A 22259-nucleotide genomic window follows, 5' to 3' on the forward strand; every position below is an offset into this window, starting at 1 on the left:
AACGAAGAACAACCTATCAACTCTCTTTCTTGTTCTTACCTGTGCCAATTGGTAGCATATCAACTGGCCCACATTCACCTTTTGGCCAGTCATTAGGAAGTAAAATAGGTAGACCCTTTCACGGCTGATCATCGTCTCATGGTTGCATGGTAGTAGCTGCGTGTTGATCATTTTCAACCACACCTGAGCTTCTGGCTTCATTTTATTCTTTGGAAATTTCCTACAACGTTGGGTCTTTTTGTCATGGACCTAGGCTTCTACAAAATTAACACCACATGGAGTGTGTCTCTGCGCTTGAAATGTTGGGGAGGGGGTAATGATATTACCCAGGGGCTCATGGGGAACATACAGAGCTCCCAAGTAGTTGCATATAGCTGATGTAGAAAAATCAATCAATCGGCCCCGAATAGGCACATACTGCTCTGGATCATTCGAATCATATCCGACATAGAACTCACTGACAAGGTTAGCATTGATATCCCTAGTGTTTTGACGAGCGCAAAACACACACGAATATATGCTTACTAGTCGAATATGGTAAAATATAATATCATATCCAAAGGGATTAGAGTTAAACAGTATTATCGTAGTTTGTAGATAGATTTTTATCTAAGATGATCAACAATTGAGATTAATATAATTTAAAACTAAAATTAACTAAGAATCTAAATTACTGACTAATGACAATCACAACAATGAGTAAGGAAAGATATTAATGGGAAAAAATAGGGGTTGATTGGATAGGTGCAAGATACTTGTCTTGAATTTAACCCTAGCTAATTCACTCCGATGGTTCAAGTGAGTCTCTCGAACTCACTCAATTATTAAGTCAAACGTTCAGTAGAAACTCCTCTCTCGATTAAGTCTCAACCTCACAATATGAACCAATTTATGCTCGATGAAGATATGCAAGAATTCGTAGTGGATTGGTCTTTAGGAGAACCTCTTTCGATTTCCCTCCTAACTAGGTCTAAACAATAACTCAACTAGCCTCTTTAGATTACTAAGAAGAATCAATGAATTTAACCAACAAGATAATGCAAAAACCTCACAAGTTATGCCTCTTTCGATTACATGAACATGTAAAAATAGATGCAACAATTAAAACACCCAAAACGATTCAATACATATAAAATAGAGTTAATATACACAAACAATCATCAAAACACCAAATCCATCAATCCATAAATAGAACTACTCCATAGATATGGAGTAATTCATCACAAATAAATTTAAGTTAAAGGAAAATATAAAACAATTCAAACCCTTGTCTTGAGTTAGGATTGAATGATGAAATCCTTGTGCTCTTGCTTCTCCTACTTCTCCTTAGCCTCCTTAGGTCTTAGATGTGTCCAAAGTCCTCCAAATACTGTTTATCCATGTATATATACCAAGTAGGGGCGGGCCCAAACAAACATACATTCTCCTTCATGAAATAGGAATTTTCCCGGACAGGACGTGCACGGCCGCACACCTGGGAGGGTGCTCGCGCATTAGGCAGTGCACTTTGCATAGTGTTCTGCCTCACATGCGCGCCCAGTTCACGGACGCGCACTTGGGTGATCTCCAGCTCGATTCTTCATTTCTCTTTTTGAATGCACTAGTGTCCGTTGATCCCCAAACTCGATTCCAACTTAATCCTTGAGCTTTTACTCAGACTTCAAAGCTCCACAATAGCGTGAATTCATCCCATAACATCTATATAGCTCGGAATCACTCCTACAAGGCATAAAATATAGAATTAGTACAAAACACTAGCGATTAAAGCTCGAACTCAATTAAAGTATAGAAAATTAGAGTGCGATAAGCAACTAAAACACGCAATTATATCCTACCATCAACACCCCACACTCGAACCTTTGCTCGTCCTCGATAAATCAAACTACACTTTATAAAGACATGACCTTTTTAAACAACTCCCATAACTCATCATACCAAGAATATTTAAAATAGATTAAGCACAATAGTGTAATATCTTCACCTCAAGATTTGACTCACAAGTACCACGCATTATTTATAACTCGCTCACTTACTCCAACATAAAGGTCAACAACATTACCTTTCCTTCATGAATCACATGCCCTCACAACAAAAGAGAGTAGTTCCGCAAACAATCAAATTTAAAAATAATTAGGAACTCAAGATAGAAAGAATTTGCTCACTCTCAGAAACAACATTCATTCGCTCACTTTCAAAACCCCACACTTATGTCAAACCAAGACTCCACCTTCACATCCATATATATTAACTCCCAACTTCTTTAAGCACTATTATGTCACGAGTTACCACTTATCAATGAATAATTTTCACAACAATACAACTATATTTTTTTTCTTTTTCAATTTAAGTGGCTTTTACTTTTTTTCAAAACAGTGCACCTTTCTCCTTATTTCATTAGTTCCACTCAAAAGCCAAACTAACCACCCCACACTTCAACTTTTGCAAAGTTCATATCAAATTCAAGTGCTCATGAGAGGTACACGGTTCAAATAGATGGTCAATTCAAATAAATGGGTAAGGCTTGTAATGTGGGTGCCAAAGAAACAGGATTACAAGTTCAAAGGGGCTAACTAAGATACATAACAATTAGGTGGGTAAAAGCATATAACTGGCTCAACAAAGAAATGTATATATCACTTCCAAGACTGAATAAAACTACTATTTCGCTTTGCAAACACACGGGACAAGTTCTAGACATCAAATGCATGCACAGAATAACACAAAATCTCACATACACATGGAACATAACTTACTCAGGATCGGACTCATTAAGACATTATAGTCAAAGCAGTTAAGCAAAGTTAAAATCATACAGTTTAAGGTACTTATACAAGGGTCAAAAACTGAGCCTAAGCGTAACAACTAAAGCACTCACTATTCTCAAGGCATAATAAAGTCAAGAGACATTGCTTTCAATTCAAATCATAGCATAAGGTTTTCTACTCCTAAAAAAATTAAAAACTAACTACACCCGGTTCAAATAAAACTATTGGAAAAGAACCGCGGCGCAAAGAAAAATCAAGGGGGAATTAATACACTACCTAACAACATAAAATCTTTTTATCTTTTCCTTTCGACTTTAATCCCTCAAGAAACCCGTCGAATGAATTTCATCGTCGGGAAAAATCGAAAATTTTCAAAATATATATTTTATTTTTTCAATTTTTTTTTCTTCTAACTATTAAAAAGCAAAAACAAACTAAAACTAATATACATACAACCTACCAATATCCCACACCCCACACTTTAAGTTGTGGCATGTCCCCATGACACACAATTAAAAAGCATAAGGTAGAGAAAACTTCCCTGAATCTCTAGTCGGGGTCTGAATCAAAGTTGGGCTCCATTCTTCTCGCCCGAACTAGTGCACACATCCATACAGATAGCGTCTTCTCAGCCTTATTGGGGTACATCCCACACTTGTACTTTTCTATCACCTGAACCTTCTCTTTCGAACTCTTCACCTTCCATTCAACACTTGCAACTGGCTTCTCATTTTCACCCCCGTCTCTACATTCATCTCGAAAGTCACCATCTCATCACCCACTCTAAGCATGAGTTTTCTATCATGTATGTCCAATATTGCTCTACCCGTCACTAAGAATGGTCTTCCTAGAATGAGGGGGACCACTTTGTTCTCCTCCATTTTCACTACAATGAAATCTACAATTAATACAAACTTATCTACCCGCACTAAGATATCTTCCACTATCCCCTTGGGTATTATAGTTGTTTGGTCTGCCAGCTGCAAAGATATTGGTGCAGGCCTTATCTCTCCAAGCTCATTATCCAACTTTCTATAAATAGACAAAGGTATTAAATTAATTGAGGCACAAGAATCACATAAGGACTTATTAAAATTAAGAGTGGATAACGAGCAAGGTATAGTAAAACTCCCTGGATCTCCACAATTTTGTGGGAGTTTGTTTTGCAAGATTGCACTCCAATGCTATGTGAGCTTGACCACCAATGTATCTTCTATCTTTCTCTTCTTTGTCACGATCTCCTTTAAGAATTTGGCATACGCTGGCATTTGTGAGAGCACTTCTGTGAATGAAAAATTTACTTTAACCTGTCTCAGTATATCTAGAAATCTCTCAAACTATTTGTCCAGCTTTTCTCTATACAGCTTTTGGAGCAAAGGTAGAGCAAGCATATGCTCGCTCTCATTATATTCCTCCATTCTTGAAAGTTCCTCCTTCTTTGTCTCGGCTCCCTTCTTGCCTTTCTTCTTCTTATCAACTTCATTTTTTAGCTGCTCCCCAATTTCTTTTTTAGGTACACGCTCGTTTTGGACCGGAGTGGGATGTTTCAGCACTTGCCCGCTTCTCAAGGTCACAACATTCACTGTTTCTTTGGGGTTCCTTTCAGTATCAGCTGGTAGAGTACCTGGGATTTTCTCAGACAGTACAATTATAATTTGTCCCACTTGCTTCTCCAAATTTCGCAGACCAGTGCCAAGTTCTTTGATAGCATCATGAGCATCTAGCCTCTCATCCTTCTTGACAATGATGGACTTCATTGTATCTTCTAACCCATACTGAATTGGCTGTTGAGGCTGGAACTGCGGCCTCGGCTGATTCACAAAACCAGAAGCTCCTTGTCCTTGAAATCTGGGATTATTTTGTTGCCATGTATTTACAGTAACCCCAGGTGAACTCCATGAAAAACCGGGGTGCTTCTGACCCATTGCATTGAAATTATAATTCCCAACAGCATTAACTTCCTCGATTGAGGCTTGACACTCATGAGTAGGGTGTCCTCTTCCATATATGTCACACGTTGCATGAGGCTTACTGTGTATCGAGGCTAAGGTCAACTTCCTTATTTCCTTGGCCATGTCATCAAGTTGTACCTTCACAGATGTGTTAGCGTCAACTTGGTGAACACCAGTTGATCTTCTTCTTTCAGCAATTTTAGAGGGCCACTAATTTGCGTCTTCAGATAACTCATTCAAAATTGTGACTATTTCCTCTGGAGTCTTTTTCATCAACGGGCCTCCATCTGCATTACAAAATGTTCTTCGTGAGGTTGGTGTCAATCTATCCCAAAAGTCCTGGAGTTGCATCCAGAGTTCAATTCCACTATGTTGACACTTTTGCACTATCTCCTTAAACCTCTCCCAAGCTTCAAACACAGTTTTAGTCTCGTTCTGGCAGAACTTATGGATTTCTCTTCTAAATTTGCTCGTCTTAGGTGATGAGAAATATTTGTCAAGAAATTTTCTGGTCATCTCATCCCATGTTCTAATCGATCCATTAGGCAAGCTTCGAAGCCAGTTCTTTGCATCATCTTTGAGTGTGAAGGGGAATGCCCTTAAGTAAACTGCATCTTGTGACATACCATTGTATTGAAAGGTGTTCATAATCTCCTCGAAGTCCATTAGATGGTTGTTTGGATCATCGTTCATCTTTCCTCTAAAAATTAAGCTGTTTTGAAAGGTTTGGAGAAACCCCTACTTCAACTCAAAATTATGAGCTGCAACTGGAGGTGGTTTCACACTTGATAATCCTTGGTTGTAGACCGGTCTAGCATAATCGCCAAGTGGTCTCCCAGCACCGAGAGCTATATTTTCGAATTGGCCTTTCCTCCTCATAGACAAGTTGTGCATTTCGAAGAGCTGTCTCCTCAGCATCTTGTGCCACTTTTTCTCTTTGCTCGGCTGCCTCTCTTGTAGCCAAATAAACATTATCATCATCTCCCGCCATAATTTCTTTGGTTGAGGATTGCCAACCTTCTCTGTATTCTCGGGGAGATGTCTGTCCTTCCTCAACTGTCATAGTTGTTTATCAATTTCTGGTTCATATGGGAGCACTTCCTTCCTAGAGGATCGAGTCATGAACCAATCTAACCTGTAGCCTGCGCACAATCAAGTAACACCAAACTTAAAAAGAGAAAAATAAAATAAAAAGAAAAATTCCTGAATTAGCACTATAAACTATTTCAAACACTATTAATTGCCAATCTCCGAAAACGGCGCCAAAATTGACGAGCGCAAAACACACACTAAAATATGCTCGCTAGTCGAATATAGTAAAATATAATATCTTATCCATAGCGATTGGAGTTAAACAGTATTATCGTACTTTGTAGCTAGATTGCTATCCAAGATGATCAACAATTGAGATTTATGTGATTTAAAACTAAAATTAACTAAGAGTCTAAACTATTCACTAATGACAATTGCAACAATGAGTAAGGAAAGATATCAATGGGAGAAAATTGGGGTTGATTGGATAGGTACAAGATACTTATCTGGGATTTAACTCTAGCTAATTCACTCTGCAGATTCAAGTAAGTCTCTCGAATTCACTCAATTATTAAGTCAAACATTCAGTAGAAACTCCTCTCTCGATTAAGTCCCAGCCTCACAATATGAACCAATTTATGCTGGATGAAGATACGCAAGAATTCGTAGTGGATTGGTCTTTAAGAGAAACTCTTTCAATTATCCTCCTAACTAGGTATAAACAATAACTCAACTAGCCTCTTTTGATTATTAAGAAGAATCAATGATTTTAACCAACAAGATAATGCAAAAACCTCACAAGTTATGCCTCTTTCGATTATATGAACATGTGAAAATAGATGCAACAATTAAAACATTCAAAACGATTCAATACATATAAACTTGATTTAATATCCACAAACAATCATCAAAACACCAAATCCATCAATTCCTAAAGAGAACTACTTCATAGATATGAAGTAATTCATCACAAATAATTTTTAGTTAAAGGAAAACATAAAAAAATTCAAACCCTTGTCTTGAATTAGGATTGAATGATGAAATACTTGTGCTCTTGCTTCTCCCACTTCTCCTTAGCCTCCATAGGTCTGAGATGTGTCCAAAGTCCTCAAAATTCCATTTTTCCATGTATATATACCAAGTAGGTTCGAGCCCAAACAAACACACCTTCTGCTTCACAAAATAGGACTTTTCCAGGACAGGACGTGCGTGGCTGCGCACCTGGGAGGGTTCTCGCGCATTAGGCCGCGCATTTTGTATAGTGTGCTGCCTACCATGCGTGCCCAGTGCGCGGTCGCGCACCTGGATGAAGTCTGGCTCGATTCTTCATTTCTCTTTTTGAATGCACTAGTGTCCGTTGATCCTCGAACTCGATTCCAACTTAATCCTTGGGCTTTTACGCAGACTTCAAAACTCCACAATAGTGTGAATTCATCCCAAAACATCTACATAGCTCGTAATCACTCCTACAAGGCATAAAATATAGAATTAGTGCAAAACACTAGCGATTAAAGCTTGAACTCAATTAAAGTGTAGAAAATTAAAGTGTAATAAGCAACTAAAACACACAATTATAGCCTACCATCATGTTTCCAAACACGTAGCTCAACCCAAGATCATGAATACCTTCCAAATTGCTTGATACTTAGATTTTAGATGGTGCTCATTAACAACGAATCAGGGTGTATATGTTTGCTGACAAATCTTGTAACACTCCTTGGCGGACAGGGGTATGGTCTAAACTCCATACTCTCATTGTCCCGCAGGCTGTGGGTGTGAGGCTACCATAGATGAATCTGCTTGCAACCCCTCAACGTGACTCGAAGTGGCCTCCCCTCCTTTCCTCTTTTTCGGTGGAGGTACGGAGGAAGCCTTTCCTTTGGGAGGAGCAGTGGTCTTGCCCTTCCCTTTATCCGTCGGTGGTGCATTGGGCTTCAGACGTACTATTTTGTACCTACACAAGGGTCATTAGTCAACCTTAGAGGGCATTGAATCATTTCAAAACGTGGTCTTATGAGCCCAACTTAAGAGTTAAGCACATAATGTTCAACAAACTTGAGGTCACTCAGAATTCACCTCTCTATTTTAGCATGCTTGTCTCTCACATTCAATCAATGTCTCATAGATGCTTACTACGATTTCGATGCATATAACTACCCATCTCAGCTCCGGTGAGCCACCCCACAATTAAGATTTTAAGGGGTGCATGAAGACATAGCACTAGTATAATGACCTCGGAGACTCGGGCTCCAATGGGGACAGGGAATTCCTTTGAGGCATTTTGACAAACACCTTGCATGCACTATTGCCATGGAAGTGCTTTTGTGGATGAGGGATTTCCTCACCCTCCCAAATCGGCTTGGAAATTTAGTGCTATCACTAGTGTAAACAACAACAATACCATTCCTATGGATTTTATGAGGTTGGGACAAATATGCACATTGTTACTATAAAGCACATACCTAAAAGTTGTCCGAGTTCATCACTTCACCCAATTAGAAATTTGACAAAGAAAGAGTTAGAAATCATACCTTAGATTCTTGGGAAGGAGGATTGCTCTTCAATTGATGGTGCTAGTGAGGGAATGAGTGTATGAAGGATTGGATTTAATGGGGTTTAGATGTGAGTGAGAGGTAGAGGGGAGGAAGCAGTGTGAGTTGAGAGAGAGATGGGAGTGTGTGCGTTAGGACGTTTGTGTGTGTGTGTGTGTGTTGTGTTTAGGGCTGGGCGATTGTTTTAATTAAGGGGGTGTCGTATTGTTTTTATTAAAAAAAAACTTGGGTGGTGCTGTTTGGCCAAAATGAGCGCTAGAAAAAGTTATGAGGGAACTTGGGTGGCTTTTGAGTGGAACCAATGAAAGAAAGAAAGGTGCACTTGTATTGTACGGAATACACCAGTAGCAGGAAATATTGTTGAAAAAAAATATGGTTGGCCGCAGTATAAGCCTGGCCTCGCTTATAGTGCGGCCAAGCTGTAGCGCGGTCAAGCTGGCTACGCTTGGCTTGTAGCGCGATCAAGCTGGCTATAGAGCTGGCTACGCTTGACCTGTAGCCAGGCTTGGTTACTTCGTGTTGTTGTGCTCTTTTCTTGCATTTTCGTCCTCTTTTCATGTAACTTTCATTCGATTCTTTCTTCCGATGCTCCTACACATAAAACAACATAATTTAGCTCAAATGTCACATAATTAACCAATAAACCAACAAAATATAGCGCGAGTAATGTACTAAAAGTACAACATTTTGGCCAAACATCACCCTTCTTCTTGTGTCCAGCTTTCCCGTAGCTGTAGCAATTTCCTTTGAATCTCTTCTTGCTTGGGTTACTCTTTGGTCCAGAAGGCTTCTTTATCTTTTTATTATTTTGTGGAGCTTCCTCAATAATATTAGCTCTCATTATTGTTGAGTTTCCATGAACCTTCTTCTCAGCAGCTTTATTTTCCTCTTCGGTCTTCAACAGAACAATGAGATCTTCGAGCGACATTTCTTGCGTTTGTGTTTCAAATAATTTTTGATTTCTTTCCACAAAGGATGCAACTTATCAATCAACGCTGCAACTTGGAATGCTTCATTGATGACCAAACCTTCAATGAAAATTATACTAGTAATAATAATATAATTTATACTTTCAACAAAAGTATTAATTCGAATTATACTTTCAACAAAGAGATCATGAATAATTATTTGCAATTCTCGAACTTGGATAATAACAGACTTGCTATGTACTATTTTATAGTCCAAAAATTTTACGGTAATAAAGTTCTTCAACCTGGCATCCTCAGTTTTGTATGTCTTTTAAAGCGCAGTCCACAGTTCTTTCGATATATCCATATTACTATATACGTTATACAGATCGTCCTCCAGTCCGCTAAGAATAATTCTTGTACAAAAAATCATAATGCTTCAATGCCTCAGTCACGAGGAAGCGTTCGATATCTGGAGTTTCATCAGGCACAATTGGAGCATCTTCCATAATAAACCTCTAAAGGCTAAGGGTAGTCACATAGAAAACTATCTTTTGTTGCCAGTGCTTGAAATCAATCCCGAAATTATTTTCGAAATTTTCTGCTGGAGCAGGTATAAATGCCGGAGTTGTTCCGCTTGTCGATGCATTGGCATTCACCATAGGAGTAGACTGGTTTCCGTTCTCAGTCGTCATTTCTATAAAAGAGTGACACAAACAAATGTTTAATATACAGTAAAGTTTTTATATCTTCAACTCGAATAAAACTGGAGTAGAAAATTACGTAGATTTAAATCTCCAATGTAGTAAAAAATCGCTAGGATTTTAATCTCCAATAACAGATAATAAAACGAAACAGAATATACATTAAAATATAAAATGGAATAGAAAACCACGAAGGCTTTAATCTCCAAATTGGGAGTAGAAAACCACACAAGTTTTAGTCTCCAGAATAATGTATACAACACAAATGCAGAATGTGGATTAAGTTCCTTAAACTTGTTAGTAATCTGTATTTATAAAATAATTCTGAAAACAGAAATGACGAAAAATAGAAATGTAGAAGAACAGAAATTAATCTAAGCCCACTGAATTCACATTATTTTCTTAAGAAACTTAATCCGCTCCTAGTATCCGAGGTTTAGGATTATTTACTCCCAGGGTAGAATTGATTACACACTAATATAGCGGTACTTCAAACCCTAATATTTTAGCGAACACAAATGAGGGAAGCAATCACACTTACTTTGTTTGTTTTGTAAGAAAACTGTAGAAAGAAAGAATAGATTCCAGAATTTTTATAAGGAAAATATGAGGGAATGGCATGTTATTTATATCCAACAAGTGTGTTAAACCGAAGAGGTGCAACTCTTCCAGATGTCTGTTCACATAAATTGACTATCACATAAATGACTATTTACGCAAAATAAAACGAAAAACTCAAACCGGAGGAAATTCAAATTACCGTTATGTAAACGGTTGATTTGGATTAAAAATATTAATTTAATTTAAATATTTAACCAATAAATTTGGGCCAAAAAATTGATTGATCTGAAGCTGAAGCTGAAGCCGAGCAGAGTGACGATGACGGCACGAGGCTTGACTTCTTCTCAATTCTTTAAGAGCTAGAAGAAGTGTAATTATATATATACTCAACAAGTGAGCTTTCCTCCTCTAATATGGGACAATGTTCCTTTGTAAATGATGGAAAATCAAAATTTTATTTTTTCCCTCCATTTCCCATTCACCTCAATTTTGATCAAAAATCCCAACAATCCCCCACATGAATGGGGAATGGCTATACAGCGAAAATATTCATGAAATATTGTGTGATTCGCAAGCAAGGATTAATCGCATTACGATAAGTAGGTTTCCCTTTGAACTTTGCGTAGTGAACTTATGTCGGATATACTCGGTCAACCAGTAGATTTGATATCTTTGAACCGTCAAACTTTGGTGTATACCTAGACAACCATAACTCACACAATCAACCTTTAACCGTCTTTGATTCTCATTATTGTGTTTGTTTCATCCATGAACACCGCCTGATTTCATAAGTGCATAGAGAACTTGCCTTACAAAATTACTGCTATAATTTTTGAAGTCCCCCACAAAGGAGGCAACTTCTCAATCAATGCTGTAACATGGAATGCTTCATTTATGACCAAACCTTCAATGAAAATTATATTAGTAATAATTATATAATTAATACTTTTAACAAAAGTATTAATTTGATTATACCTTCAACAAGGAGATCATGAATAATCGCTTGTAATTCCTTGACTTGGGTAATAACAGACTTATTATGTACCATTTTATAGATAAAAAATTTTACGGCAACAAATTTTTTCAACCCGACATCCTCAGTTTTGTATTTTGTTTTCAAGCACAGTCCAAAGTTCTTTCGACGTCTCCATATTACTATAAATGTTATACAAATCGTCCTCCAGTGCGCTAAGATTGTTGCACAAAAAATTAGAATGCTTTCACGCCTCAGTCACGAGGAAGCGTTCATTATCTGAAGTTTCGTCTGGCACAATTGGAGCATCTTCCTTAATAAACCTCTGAAGGCTAAGGGTAGTCAAATAGAAAAATGTCTTTTGTTGCCAGCGCTTGAAATCAATCCCAAAAAATTTTTTGGGCTTTTCTGCCGGAGCCGGTGCGGGAGTTTTTCGGCTTGTCGATGCATTGATAGTCACCATAGGAACAGACTGATTTCTGTTATCAGTCGTCATTTCTGTAAAAGAGTGACACAAACAAATGCTTAATATATGGTGAAGTTTTTATATCTTCAAATCGAGTAAAACTGGAGTAGAAAATCACGTAGATTTTAATCTTCAGTGGAGTAAAAATCACAAGGATTTTAATTTCCAAATAACATATAATAAACCTGAAACAGAATATACGTTAAAATATAAAAACATAGTAGAAATCCACGAAAACTTTAATCACCAAATAGGAAGTAGAAAACCACACAGGTTTTAGTCTCCAAAACAGTGTATACAACACAAATACAGAATATGGATTAAGTTCCTTAAGCTTGTTAATAATCTGTATTTGTAATATAATTCTGGAAGCAGAAATAACGAAAAACAGAAATGTCGAAGAACAGAAATTAATCTGAGCCCTCTGAATTCACAATGTTTCCTTAAGGAACTTAATCCGCTCCTAGTACCCGAGGTTTAGGGTTATTTTCTTCAAAGTTAGAATGGATTACACACTGGTGTAGCGGTACTTCAAACCACAGTGTTTCAGCGAACACAAATAGTAGTAGCAATCACGCTTTGTTTGTTTTGTAAGAAATAATGCAGAAAGAAAGAAAAGATTTCAGAATTTTCATAAGGAAAATATGAAGGAATGACATGGTATTTATAGCCAACAAGTTGGGTTCAAACGAAAAGGTGCAACTCTTCCAGATGACTGTTCACGTAAAACGGCTATTAGATAAATGGCTATTTACGTAAAATAAAACGGGAAACTCAAACTAGAGGAAATTCAAATTACCATTAGTAAATAGTTTATTTGGATTAAAAATATTAATGTAATTTAACTATTTTATAAATAAATTTTGTCTAAAAAAATTAATCAATCAAATCATTTGACCAAATCCAAATTTAAATCTGAAGTCGAGCCGAGCGACGATGACGACGGTGCGATGCTTGACTTCTTCTCAATTCTTTAAGAGCTAAAAGAAGTGTAATTATATATATACTCAACAAGTGAACTTTTCTCCTCCAATATGGGACAATGTTCCTTTGTAAAGGAGAAAAAATCAAAATTTTATTTTTCCTTCCATTTTCCATTCACCTCAATTTTAAACAAAAAAAATCCAACAATGAGAACTTTCTATAAGTTTTTCTCGGTTGAGAAGATCTTTGGTGTACTCGACTTATGATAGAGCAATGCCTCCCAAAATATATTGCACTTCGAGCCCAAGAAAGTAATGCAATATTTCCAAGTCTTTCAGTGCAAATTCTAAGCTAAGTTGACTTATTAATACCTATATAAACTTTATCATTTCCTGTAAGCAAAATATCATCCACATAAATTAAAATAAGCACAATAATGTCCTTTTTCGTAAAATAAATAAAAAGATTTTGCCTTGCTACAAACAAAACCAATGTGAATTAAAAATTCAGGTAATCTGTTAAACTAGACACGGGGTACTTGTTTGAGTCGGTAGAGTGATTTGTTTAGTTTTCACACATAATCAGGGAGTTTTGGATCCTTAAATCCGAGGGGTTATTCCATGTACACTGTTTCTTTTAAAATACCATGGAGAAAGGTATTTTTTATGTCCAATTGCCTTAGCTTCCAAATTGACGAGACTACAATAGCTAACACAAATCTTATGGGTAGCTCTTACAATTGGACCGTAAGTTTCTCTAGAGTATATGCCTTCCATTTTGTGTATTTATATGGTTCTATTGATCCATCTCCCTTGATTTGAGTAGGAAGATCCATTTTGAACTAACTATATTAATATTTGTTGGTCTGGGCACAAGAGACCATGTGTGATATTCATGTAGCGCTTCCATCACTTCTTTCATTGCTTCCTGCCAGTGGGAGTCAACAAATGCATCTCCATATGATTTTGAAGTTATCATGTTGCTAGTTTTGATAAAGATATGGTGTTGCAATTTGCCTCGTTGCTCATTCTTTTTGTCTCGAATCTGTTGAGTTCCGTTTGCCAGTGTATCCAGTTCTGGATTATTCTTCAGCTTCATTGAGTAACCATATGAGTGTCTTTTGAGGCTTGCATTGGACCTGCACCAAAATTATTAGAAATAACAATTAGTTGGTCATTTAAATTTGGTGACTCCGGAAGAGATTGATGTACAGTTGTTCGAGAATCATTGTAGTCGGAGGTTATTGATCACGTCTAACTCTAGTCCTAAAAAGGATAAGCGGTCACTGCAAATATAATCCGATCTAAAAATCCGGAGTCGAATTCCACAGAGAAATAAGGTTTCACTATAACTGTTCAATATCACTAAAAGGACAAGCTCGAACAATTCCAAAGTTATAAATATTAAGATTCTTATGTCTAACTAATTAACTAATAAATTAAAGTAGTAAATTAATAAATATGGATACTAAGGGTTGGAGACAAAATTAAGGAGATCTAGAGTTATGATTTCCCCAATTGTCGGAATCTTTCTTGCTATATCTTATATAATTTCGCCTAAGTATTCTCTACTGATCGTGAGCACTCGACTTATCGTAATTCTCTCTCGAGCAACTACAAAAATGTACTAGTCATATTCTCTCGAATTACGCTAGCTCACACTTTTTCACCGCTCACTATGATCACGTCAAAACTTCGTTATCTCTAATCCCGCATTTAAACCCTCCGTATTGATCTCTCACATATGTTAGGAGTGATGTTATTCAACAACTAACTAAATGTATACCCTCTCTTAAGTAATACACACTAAATAGGCACAGTTAATTGATGGCCATTCAATCAACAGCAACAAACACGTAGTTGAACAAGTAGCGAAATCTAACAGCTCAATTATATAAAAACATAACAAGAATTTATCTTACAAAAGGTTTCAGCAAAACCCTAGTTAACAAATTAGCTATTCATAGTAATGCTAACAATCATGATAATAATTGAAAGCATTAAAATACAGATTAAGTAAGAACGGAAGAGAAAACTCTTGCGATTCATTGCTCCCAAGTGTTCCCGTAGCCTTTTGCCTCTCCAATAATGTCTCCCCCTCTAAAAACCAATTTTAGGAGGTATTTATAGGGTTGGGACCGAAGTCTACACGTCCAAATATTGTGAGGAAATAAAAGTGGCTCGTATAGCATCGTCGGCGCGAGGCACTGTCAGAGGCACCAACATTTCTGTGCGAAGCATTGTCATGGACGCTAATGTTTATGCGCGAGGCACTGTCTGGGCGCCAATGACAGTGCCGTACCATTTCGTGCAACTTTTCTCCAATTCATGTTCACGCATTCCTACACATGAAATAAGCTCTATCAAGCTTAATTGTCGCATAAATTAGCATCTAAACAACAAGCAAGTAGGGTAAATAATGTCAAAATATATGAAATTATAGTACGACATCAACACCCCACACTTCAATGTTGCTCGCCCTCGAGTCAACCAACCAAACACTTCCTCTTCATGGACCCAACAAGCCACACATTCACAGCATACTATACCTATGACCATGGTTGATAGTAACAATTAAACACTAGCATATGCGGTCAAAATACACTTCCCATACTCATGCCCAATTTCAAAACATCCAACCCAAGAACAACATGATTATAACAATCCTAGCCTCGAAAACTAACTCAATGTCACAATGCACCCGAGGCTTGACTACTTAATCTAACAGAGAGGTCTAATAATGTAATGACCAAACCGGTCATTTTGACTTTTAGAACCTTTTTCCCTAAAATAAAACTTCTCATATGTGTTTTTAATGATTTATGACTTGCGGAGATAATTGGTTCGGGATTTGGAGGTATTTAGGTTGAAATCGGAATACTTGGTTCCTTAAGTTGGCTTTAAAAGGCCAAGTTTGGCTTCAGACAATATTTTGAGAAAACGACTCCAGAATCAGGATTTGACGGTTCCAATAGGTTCGTATGATAATTTCGGACTTGGACGTATATTCGAATCGGGTTTTGGATAACTCGGAAGTATTTTGGCGCTTAATAGTAAAAATCAACTATTTGAAGGTTCAAAGTTCTTTAAATTGGGTTTGAAGTAAGTTGTCGAATAATTGAAGTCCGTTTGGAATTTTGATTTTGGGAATAGTTCCGTATAGTGATTTAAGACTTGCACGCAAAATTTGGTGTCATTCCGAGTAGTCTAAGTATGATTCGGCGCATTCGGAAAATTTGGAAAACTTGAAGTTCAAAGTTTGATCCAATTTGGTTTTGGGATATGATTCTTGGATGTGTTGTTGTTTTATGCGTTTTGAGAGTTTGAGTAGGTCCGTGTTATGATTACAGACTTGTTGGTGCCTTTTAACGGGGTCCCGAGGGGCTCGGGTATGTTTTGAACCGCCCGGAGCTAAAACTAGAAACTAGATTTTTCCTGTTCTGGTTTCCTTCTTCACGTTAGCGAGAGGGAAATCGCGTTCGCGAAGAAGGATTTGGGGCAGTGGCAGATTTCCCTTCGCATTCGTGAACAGGCTCACACGTTCGCAAAGACTTATGAGCCTAGGCCTTCGCGTTCGCATAGGGGAAATGGGGCCAGGGAGGGCCAGCGAGCTTTACTCTTCGCGTTTAAGAAAGAGATGTCGCGTTCGCGATGCTCAGTCAGCGTAGGCCTTCGCGTTCGCGAAGAGTAAATTTTAGGATATGGAATTTTGCCTTCGCAAACGCGAAGCCTTGATCGCGTTCGCGAAGAATGGGTCACCATTGCTAGGCAAAATGTCTTAAAAATGCGGTTTCACCATTTTGAATCCCATTTCTTCCATTGTTGGGCGATTTTGGAGTTTTTTGAGAGGAGAGTTCGACTAGCAACTTTAAAGTAAGTTAATTCTTTACACTTTGAATTAAATACATAGATTATGGAAAGATTATAACTAGTAAATCATAGAAATCAAAGGTTTAGATGAAAAACCTAGATTTTTATTAAAACGAGATTTTAACCACGAAAATGGTTATGGAATTGGGTAGAAATTTTATATTTGAGTTCTTGAGATTATGGGTAACGTTTTCATCCGAAAATTTTCAGAATCCGGGCACGTGGGGGTGAATTTTAGGAATTTTACTGTTTTGGTTAGGGCAATTTATTTAATTGCTTAAATTCGAATTATTGAACATGTATTAATTATTTTGAATAAAATTTGGATAGCTTCGGATATTCGGCACCGAATTGTGAATTTAACGCGATGTGGTAATAAGAAAGTGGACTTTGAGACAAGGTAAGTCTCTTGTCTAATCTTGTGAGGGGAAAATTACTCCATAGGTAATTAAATTAATAATTGTTGCTAATTGTGGGGGGCTACGTGTGCACGAGGTGACAAGAGTCCGTGCGTAACTACTATTAATGCTAAAGTCCGAGTAGTTTAGGATTCAAAAGTATGAATTACTTGTGCAAGTTATATTCTTTACTTAATTAATATATATATATATATATATATATATATATATATATATATATATATATATATATATATATATATATATATATATATATTATGAATTATTAGGTAAAAATATTAAAAGATAAAAATGTCCCGAATTTATCTTATAATAAATATACTCTCCTTCCGGAAGTACATAAGAAAATGTCCTCCTTTCTTGTGGAGCGGGCCGAATGCCTCGGCAGGATAGATGCATCTATGGATCACGCCGCACGTCCCTCGGCAGTGTACACGATACTCTGGAATGGGCCATACGACCACGGCAAAAATTGTGCCTAATAATAATAAAATTACACAAAACCTTGCTATTTTTCTTGTAGCTTGTGGATTTAATTAATAGATTGGAAATTGTTACATTTGAAAGATTTTTATTATTTCTACTAATTGAATAAAATTTTGTTAACTCTGTGAATTATGCTGATTTAAATAATTTTATTTCATTCTATTTATTATTGTTGACCCTTAGTGAGTGTCAAAGTCGTCCATCTCGTCTCTACCACTTCGAGATTAGGCTTGATACGTACTGGGTACACGTTGTTTATATACTCATACTATACTTGCTGCACTTTTTATGCAGGATCTGAGACAGATACTAGTGGAGAACCTATCATTGCACATCCTCGTTATCCAGGGGCGTAGTGGTGAGCTGCCTTTTTGAGCCGTTCTGCAGCTATCAGTGTCTCTCCTTGTATTTTCATTCTTTCTATTTTTATTCCAGACAGTATTTAGAGTTTTGTATAATCTACTAGATTCTCATACACTTGTGACACCAGGTCTTGGCACACACATTGGTAGAATTTGAAATTGTATTATTTTCTTGGATTTAAATTAATCGGTATTTTCTTTCTAATTTTCTTGAATATTGCTAGTAAAATAATAAAAATTACTTAGAAAATTATTCTGAAAATAATTGATATATGTTTAATTTATTTTTTGGCTTACCTAGCTGTAGTGTTGGGCGCCATCACGACCTATAGGTAAAATTGGGTTGTGACAATATGGTATCAGAGCACTAGGTTAACGTAGGTCTCACAAGTTATGAGCATACCTAATAGAGTCTTGCGGATCGGTATGGAGACGTCTGTACTTATCTTCGAGATGCTATAGGGTGTTAGGAAACTACCTTTCTTCATATTCCATCGTGCAATTAATGTAGTACTAAATATCCTTCTCTTATTCTCTCACAGATAGTGAGAACACGCTCTAATGAGGTTCTAGGCCAGGGAAGAACTACTCCCCCAGTTTCTAGAGGCCGAGGGAGGGCTCCAACCCATGGTAGAGGGCGAGGACGTCCCAGGACTGTTCCAGTTAAGCCTCCAGTAGGTCCAGCAGAGAACCCCATTGTAGAGGAACAGGGTGAGGTGCCTGTGGCAGAGCCAGATCTGGTGGATTTCACATTTGCACCGAGATTTTAGTATGTCATTGGTCGTATGCTACTGTTCATGGACAATATGACTCAGGCCGGTTTATTTTCGGCAGAGCCAGCCATATCTCAGGCAGGCGGAGGATCACAGACCCCTACCGCACAGGCTCATAGATAGGCAACTATTTTATATCAGACTCAAGGTGCACTACCCGTGGGTGGAGCCCAGCCAGTGGCATCAGCTACACCTGAGTCGAGGCCAGCTGTAGCCGCTGATCCGTAGAAACTATTGGACAGATGGACTAGACTACACGAGGATCACAGACGCTGTCTTTGGGGGTGAGCAACACGAGGATCCCCAGGATTTCATTGATCGGTGCAAGGATAGACTGTACAACATGAGGATATTGAAGTCTCATGAGGTTAACTTTGCTACTTTTCAGCTAGAGGGCAGGGCCCGTAGATGGTGAAAGTCTTATGTTCTTGGCAGACCAGCAGATTTTCCTCCCATGACTTGGGACAGGTTCACCCGTATCTTCCTGGACAGGTATATTCCACCCTCCCAGAGGGAAGAGTTGCGATTTCAGTTTGAGCAGCTTCAGCAGGGTCAGATGTCAGTGACCGATTATGAGGCGAGGTTCTCTGAATTATCTCGAGATGCACTTATGATACTCCCTACTGAGGCGGAGAGAGTGTGGAGGTTTGTTACCGGTTTACATACTGGCATTCAGGCCACTATGGCTCGAGAGGTTGAGATGGGTACTTCTTTTGAGCTAGTCGTGGAGATAGCCCGCAGGATTGAGGGTGTACGTCAGCGGAGCCGAGAGCAGGTTATGAGAGATAAGCGGTTGAGGTATTCTAGAGAGTTCATAGGTGCTCCGTCTAGGGGCAGAGGTCAGTTCGTGAGAGGGCAGTCTAGCAGGCCCCCATATCCAGCACCACCGCCTCCTTGAGGTGCTCCACTGCGACCTTATCTCAATGTTATCCCAGAGATTTCTTACCGCCCACTAGCTATTTAGGGTCCTCCCAGTGGGTATTCAGGTCCCCAGGGCCAGACACTTAGTCAGCAGCCCATCGCACCGAAGAGTTATTACGAGTGCGGGGATCCCAGTCACATGCGGAGGTTTTGCCCCAGGCTTCGGGGTAGACAGTACAGCAGGGTCAGCAGCCTATACTTACCGGACCAGTTGCTCCACCAGTAGTCCGACCACCCAGAGGTGGAGGACAGGTGGGTAGGGGCCGTCCTAGAGGTGGAGGTCAGCCAGGCGGAGGCCAGCCAGTTGGCGCTCCAGCTCGGTTCTATGCTTTTCCGGCTAGACCAGATGCAGAGGCCTCAGATGCCGTGATTACAGGTATTATTTCTATTTGTGGCAAAGATGCCTCAGTATTATTTGATCCAGGATCTACGTATTCATATGTGTCATCTCTATTTGCTCCATTCCTGGGTGTTTCTCGTGAGTCCTTGAGTACTCATATTTATGTGTCCACTCCTATGGGCGATTCTGTTATTGTGAACCAGATCTACCGGTCTTGTATTATTATATTCTGTGGTTATGAAACTAGAGCAGATCTCCTATTGCTTGAGATGATCGATTTTGAAATTATTCTGGGCATGGACTGGTTATCTCCATATCATGCTATTCTAGATTGTCATGCCAAGACTGTACCTTGGCTATTCTAGCATTTCCTAATCTGGAGTGGAAGGGTTCGTTTGTTAGTTCATTTAATCGAGTTATTTATTTTATAAAGGCTCAACACATGGGTGAGAAGGGTTGTTTATCTTATCTAGCTTATGTTTGGGATACTACTGTAGAGACTCCTGCTATTGATTTAGTGCCTGTAGTTCGGGAGTTCTCCGATGTATTTCTTTCAGATCTTCCAGGTATGCCACCTTATCATGATATTGATTTCTGTAGTGACTTGACTCCAAATACCCAGCCTATATCTATCCCACCGTATCGCATGACTCCGAAAGAATTGAAAGAACAGCTTGAGGAGTTACTAGCCAAAGGGTTCGTCATAACGAGTGTATCGCCTTGTGGTGCACCGGCATTATTTGTGAAGAAGAAGGATGGAACAATGCGGATGTGTATTGATTATTGCCAATTGAACAAAGTTACTATTAAGATCAAGTACCCGTTGTCACGTATTGATGATCTATTTGATCAGTTGCAGGGTGATAGGGTGTTCTCTAAGATCGACTTGAGGTCGGGGTACCATCAGTTGAAAATTCGGTATTCGGATGTTCCGAAGACTGCTTTTCGGACTAGATATGGTCATTATGAGTTTCTGGTGATGTCCTTCGGTTTAACAACCGCCCCGGCAGCGTTTATGAATATGATGAACAGGGTATTCAGGTCATATATTGATTCATTTGTCATTGTCTTCATTGATGACATTTGGATCTACTCGCGCAGTAAGGAGGAGCATGAGCAGCATATGAGAGTAGTGCTTCAGACATTGTGGGAACAAAAGCTATATGCTAAGTTCTCCAAATATGAGTTATGGCTAGAGTCTGTAGCATTTTGGGGCATATTGTATTGGGCGAGGGTATTAAGGTTGATCCCAAAAAGATTGAGGTAGTTCAGAACTGGCATCGTCCTACTTCGGCGACTGAGATCAGGAGTTTTCTGGGTTTAGCGGGTTATTATCGTCGATGCGTGAAAGGTTTTTCATCTATTGCGGTACCTTTGACCAAATTAACCTAGAAGGGTGCTCCATTCCGATGGTCCGATGATTGTGAGGCGAGCTTTCAGAAGCTCAAGACAGCATTGACTACAGCACCAGTGTTAGTGTTACCTTCCGGTTCGACGATTTATATAGTGTATTGCGATGCTTCACATGTTGGCGTAGATTGTGTATTGATGCAGGAAGGGCGAGTTATTGCATATGCTTCACGTCAGCTAAAGCCCCATGAGAAGAATTATCCAGTGCATGATTTGGAGTTAGCTGCGATTGTTCACGCTCTTAAGATTTGGAGGCATTATCTTTATGGGGTGTCTTGTGAAGTTTACACTGATCATCACAGTTTGCAGCATTTGTTCAAGCAGAGGGACCTGAATTTGAGGCAACGCAGATGGCTGAAATTACTGAAAGATTATCATATTACTATCCTATATCATCCGGGCAAAGAAAATGTGGTTGCAGACGCTTTGAGTAGAAAGGCACAGAGTATGGGTAGTTTGGCTTTCATTTCAGCAGAGGAGAGGCTATTAGCTTTGGATATTTAGTCCTTAGCCAACAGACTTGTGCAGCTGGATATTTCAGAGCCCAACCGAGTTCTTGCACGTATTGTAGCTTAGTCTTCACTATTTGAGCAGATCAAGGCTCGCCAGTATGATGATCCACACTTAATGGTTCTTCAAGAAACGGTACAATGGGGTGGTGCCAAGGAAGTTACTATTGGAGAGGATGGTGTTCTGCGACTCCAGGATCGTCTATGTGTTCCTAATGTGGATGGACTGAGGAAAAATATCCTAGAGGAAGCACACAGTTCTCGGTATTCTATTCATCCAGGTGCTACGAAGATGTATCGTGACTTGAGGCAGCATTATTGGTAGCAACGAAT

The 22259-nt window shown here is 38.6% G+C and overlaps 1 protein-coding gene across 1 annotated transcript; it reads right to left on the minus strand.

The window, feature by feature from the left end:
• Window positions 1–3460: 3460 nt before the first annotated feature.
• LOC138899173 (uncharacterized) lies at window positions 3461–4840 on the minus strand. The gene is made up of 3 exons (XM_070185302.1): window positions 4128–4840; window positions 3910–4047; window positions 3461–3797 (listed from the first exon to the last, which is right to left on the minus strand). Exons 1-3 carry the CDS (start codon window positions 4838–4840, stop codon window positions 3461–3463), a joined length of 1188 nt encoding a protein of 395 aa, XP_070041403.1.
• Window positions 4841–22259: the final 17419 nt, after the last annotated feature.

Source organism: Nicotiana tomentosiformis, chromosome 9, assembly GCF_000390325.3.
Source record: "Nicotiana tomentosiformis chromosome 9, ASM39032v3, whole genome shotgun sequence".
NCBI lineage: Eukaryota > Viridiplantae > Streptophyta > Magnoliopsida > Solanales > Solanaceae > Nicotiana > Nicotiana tomentosiformis.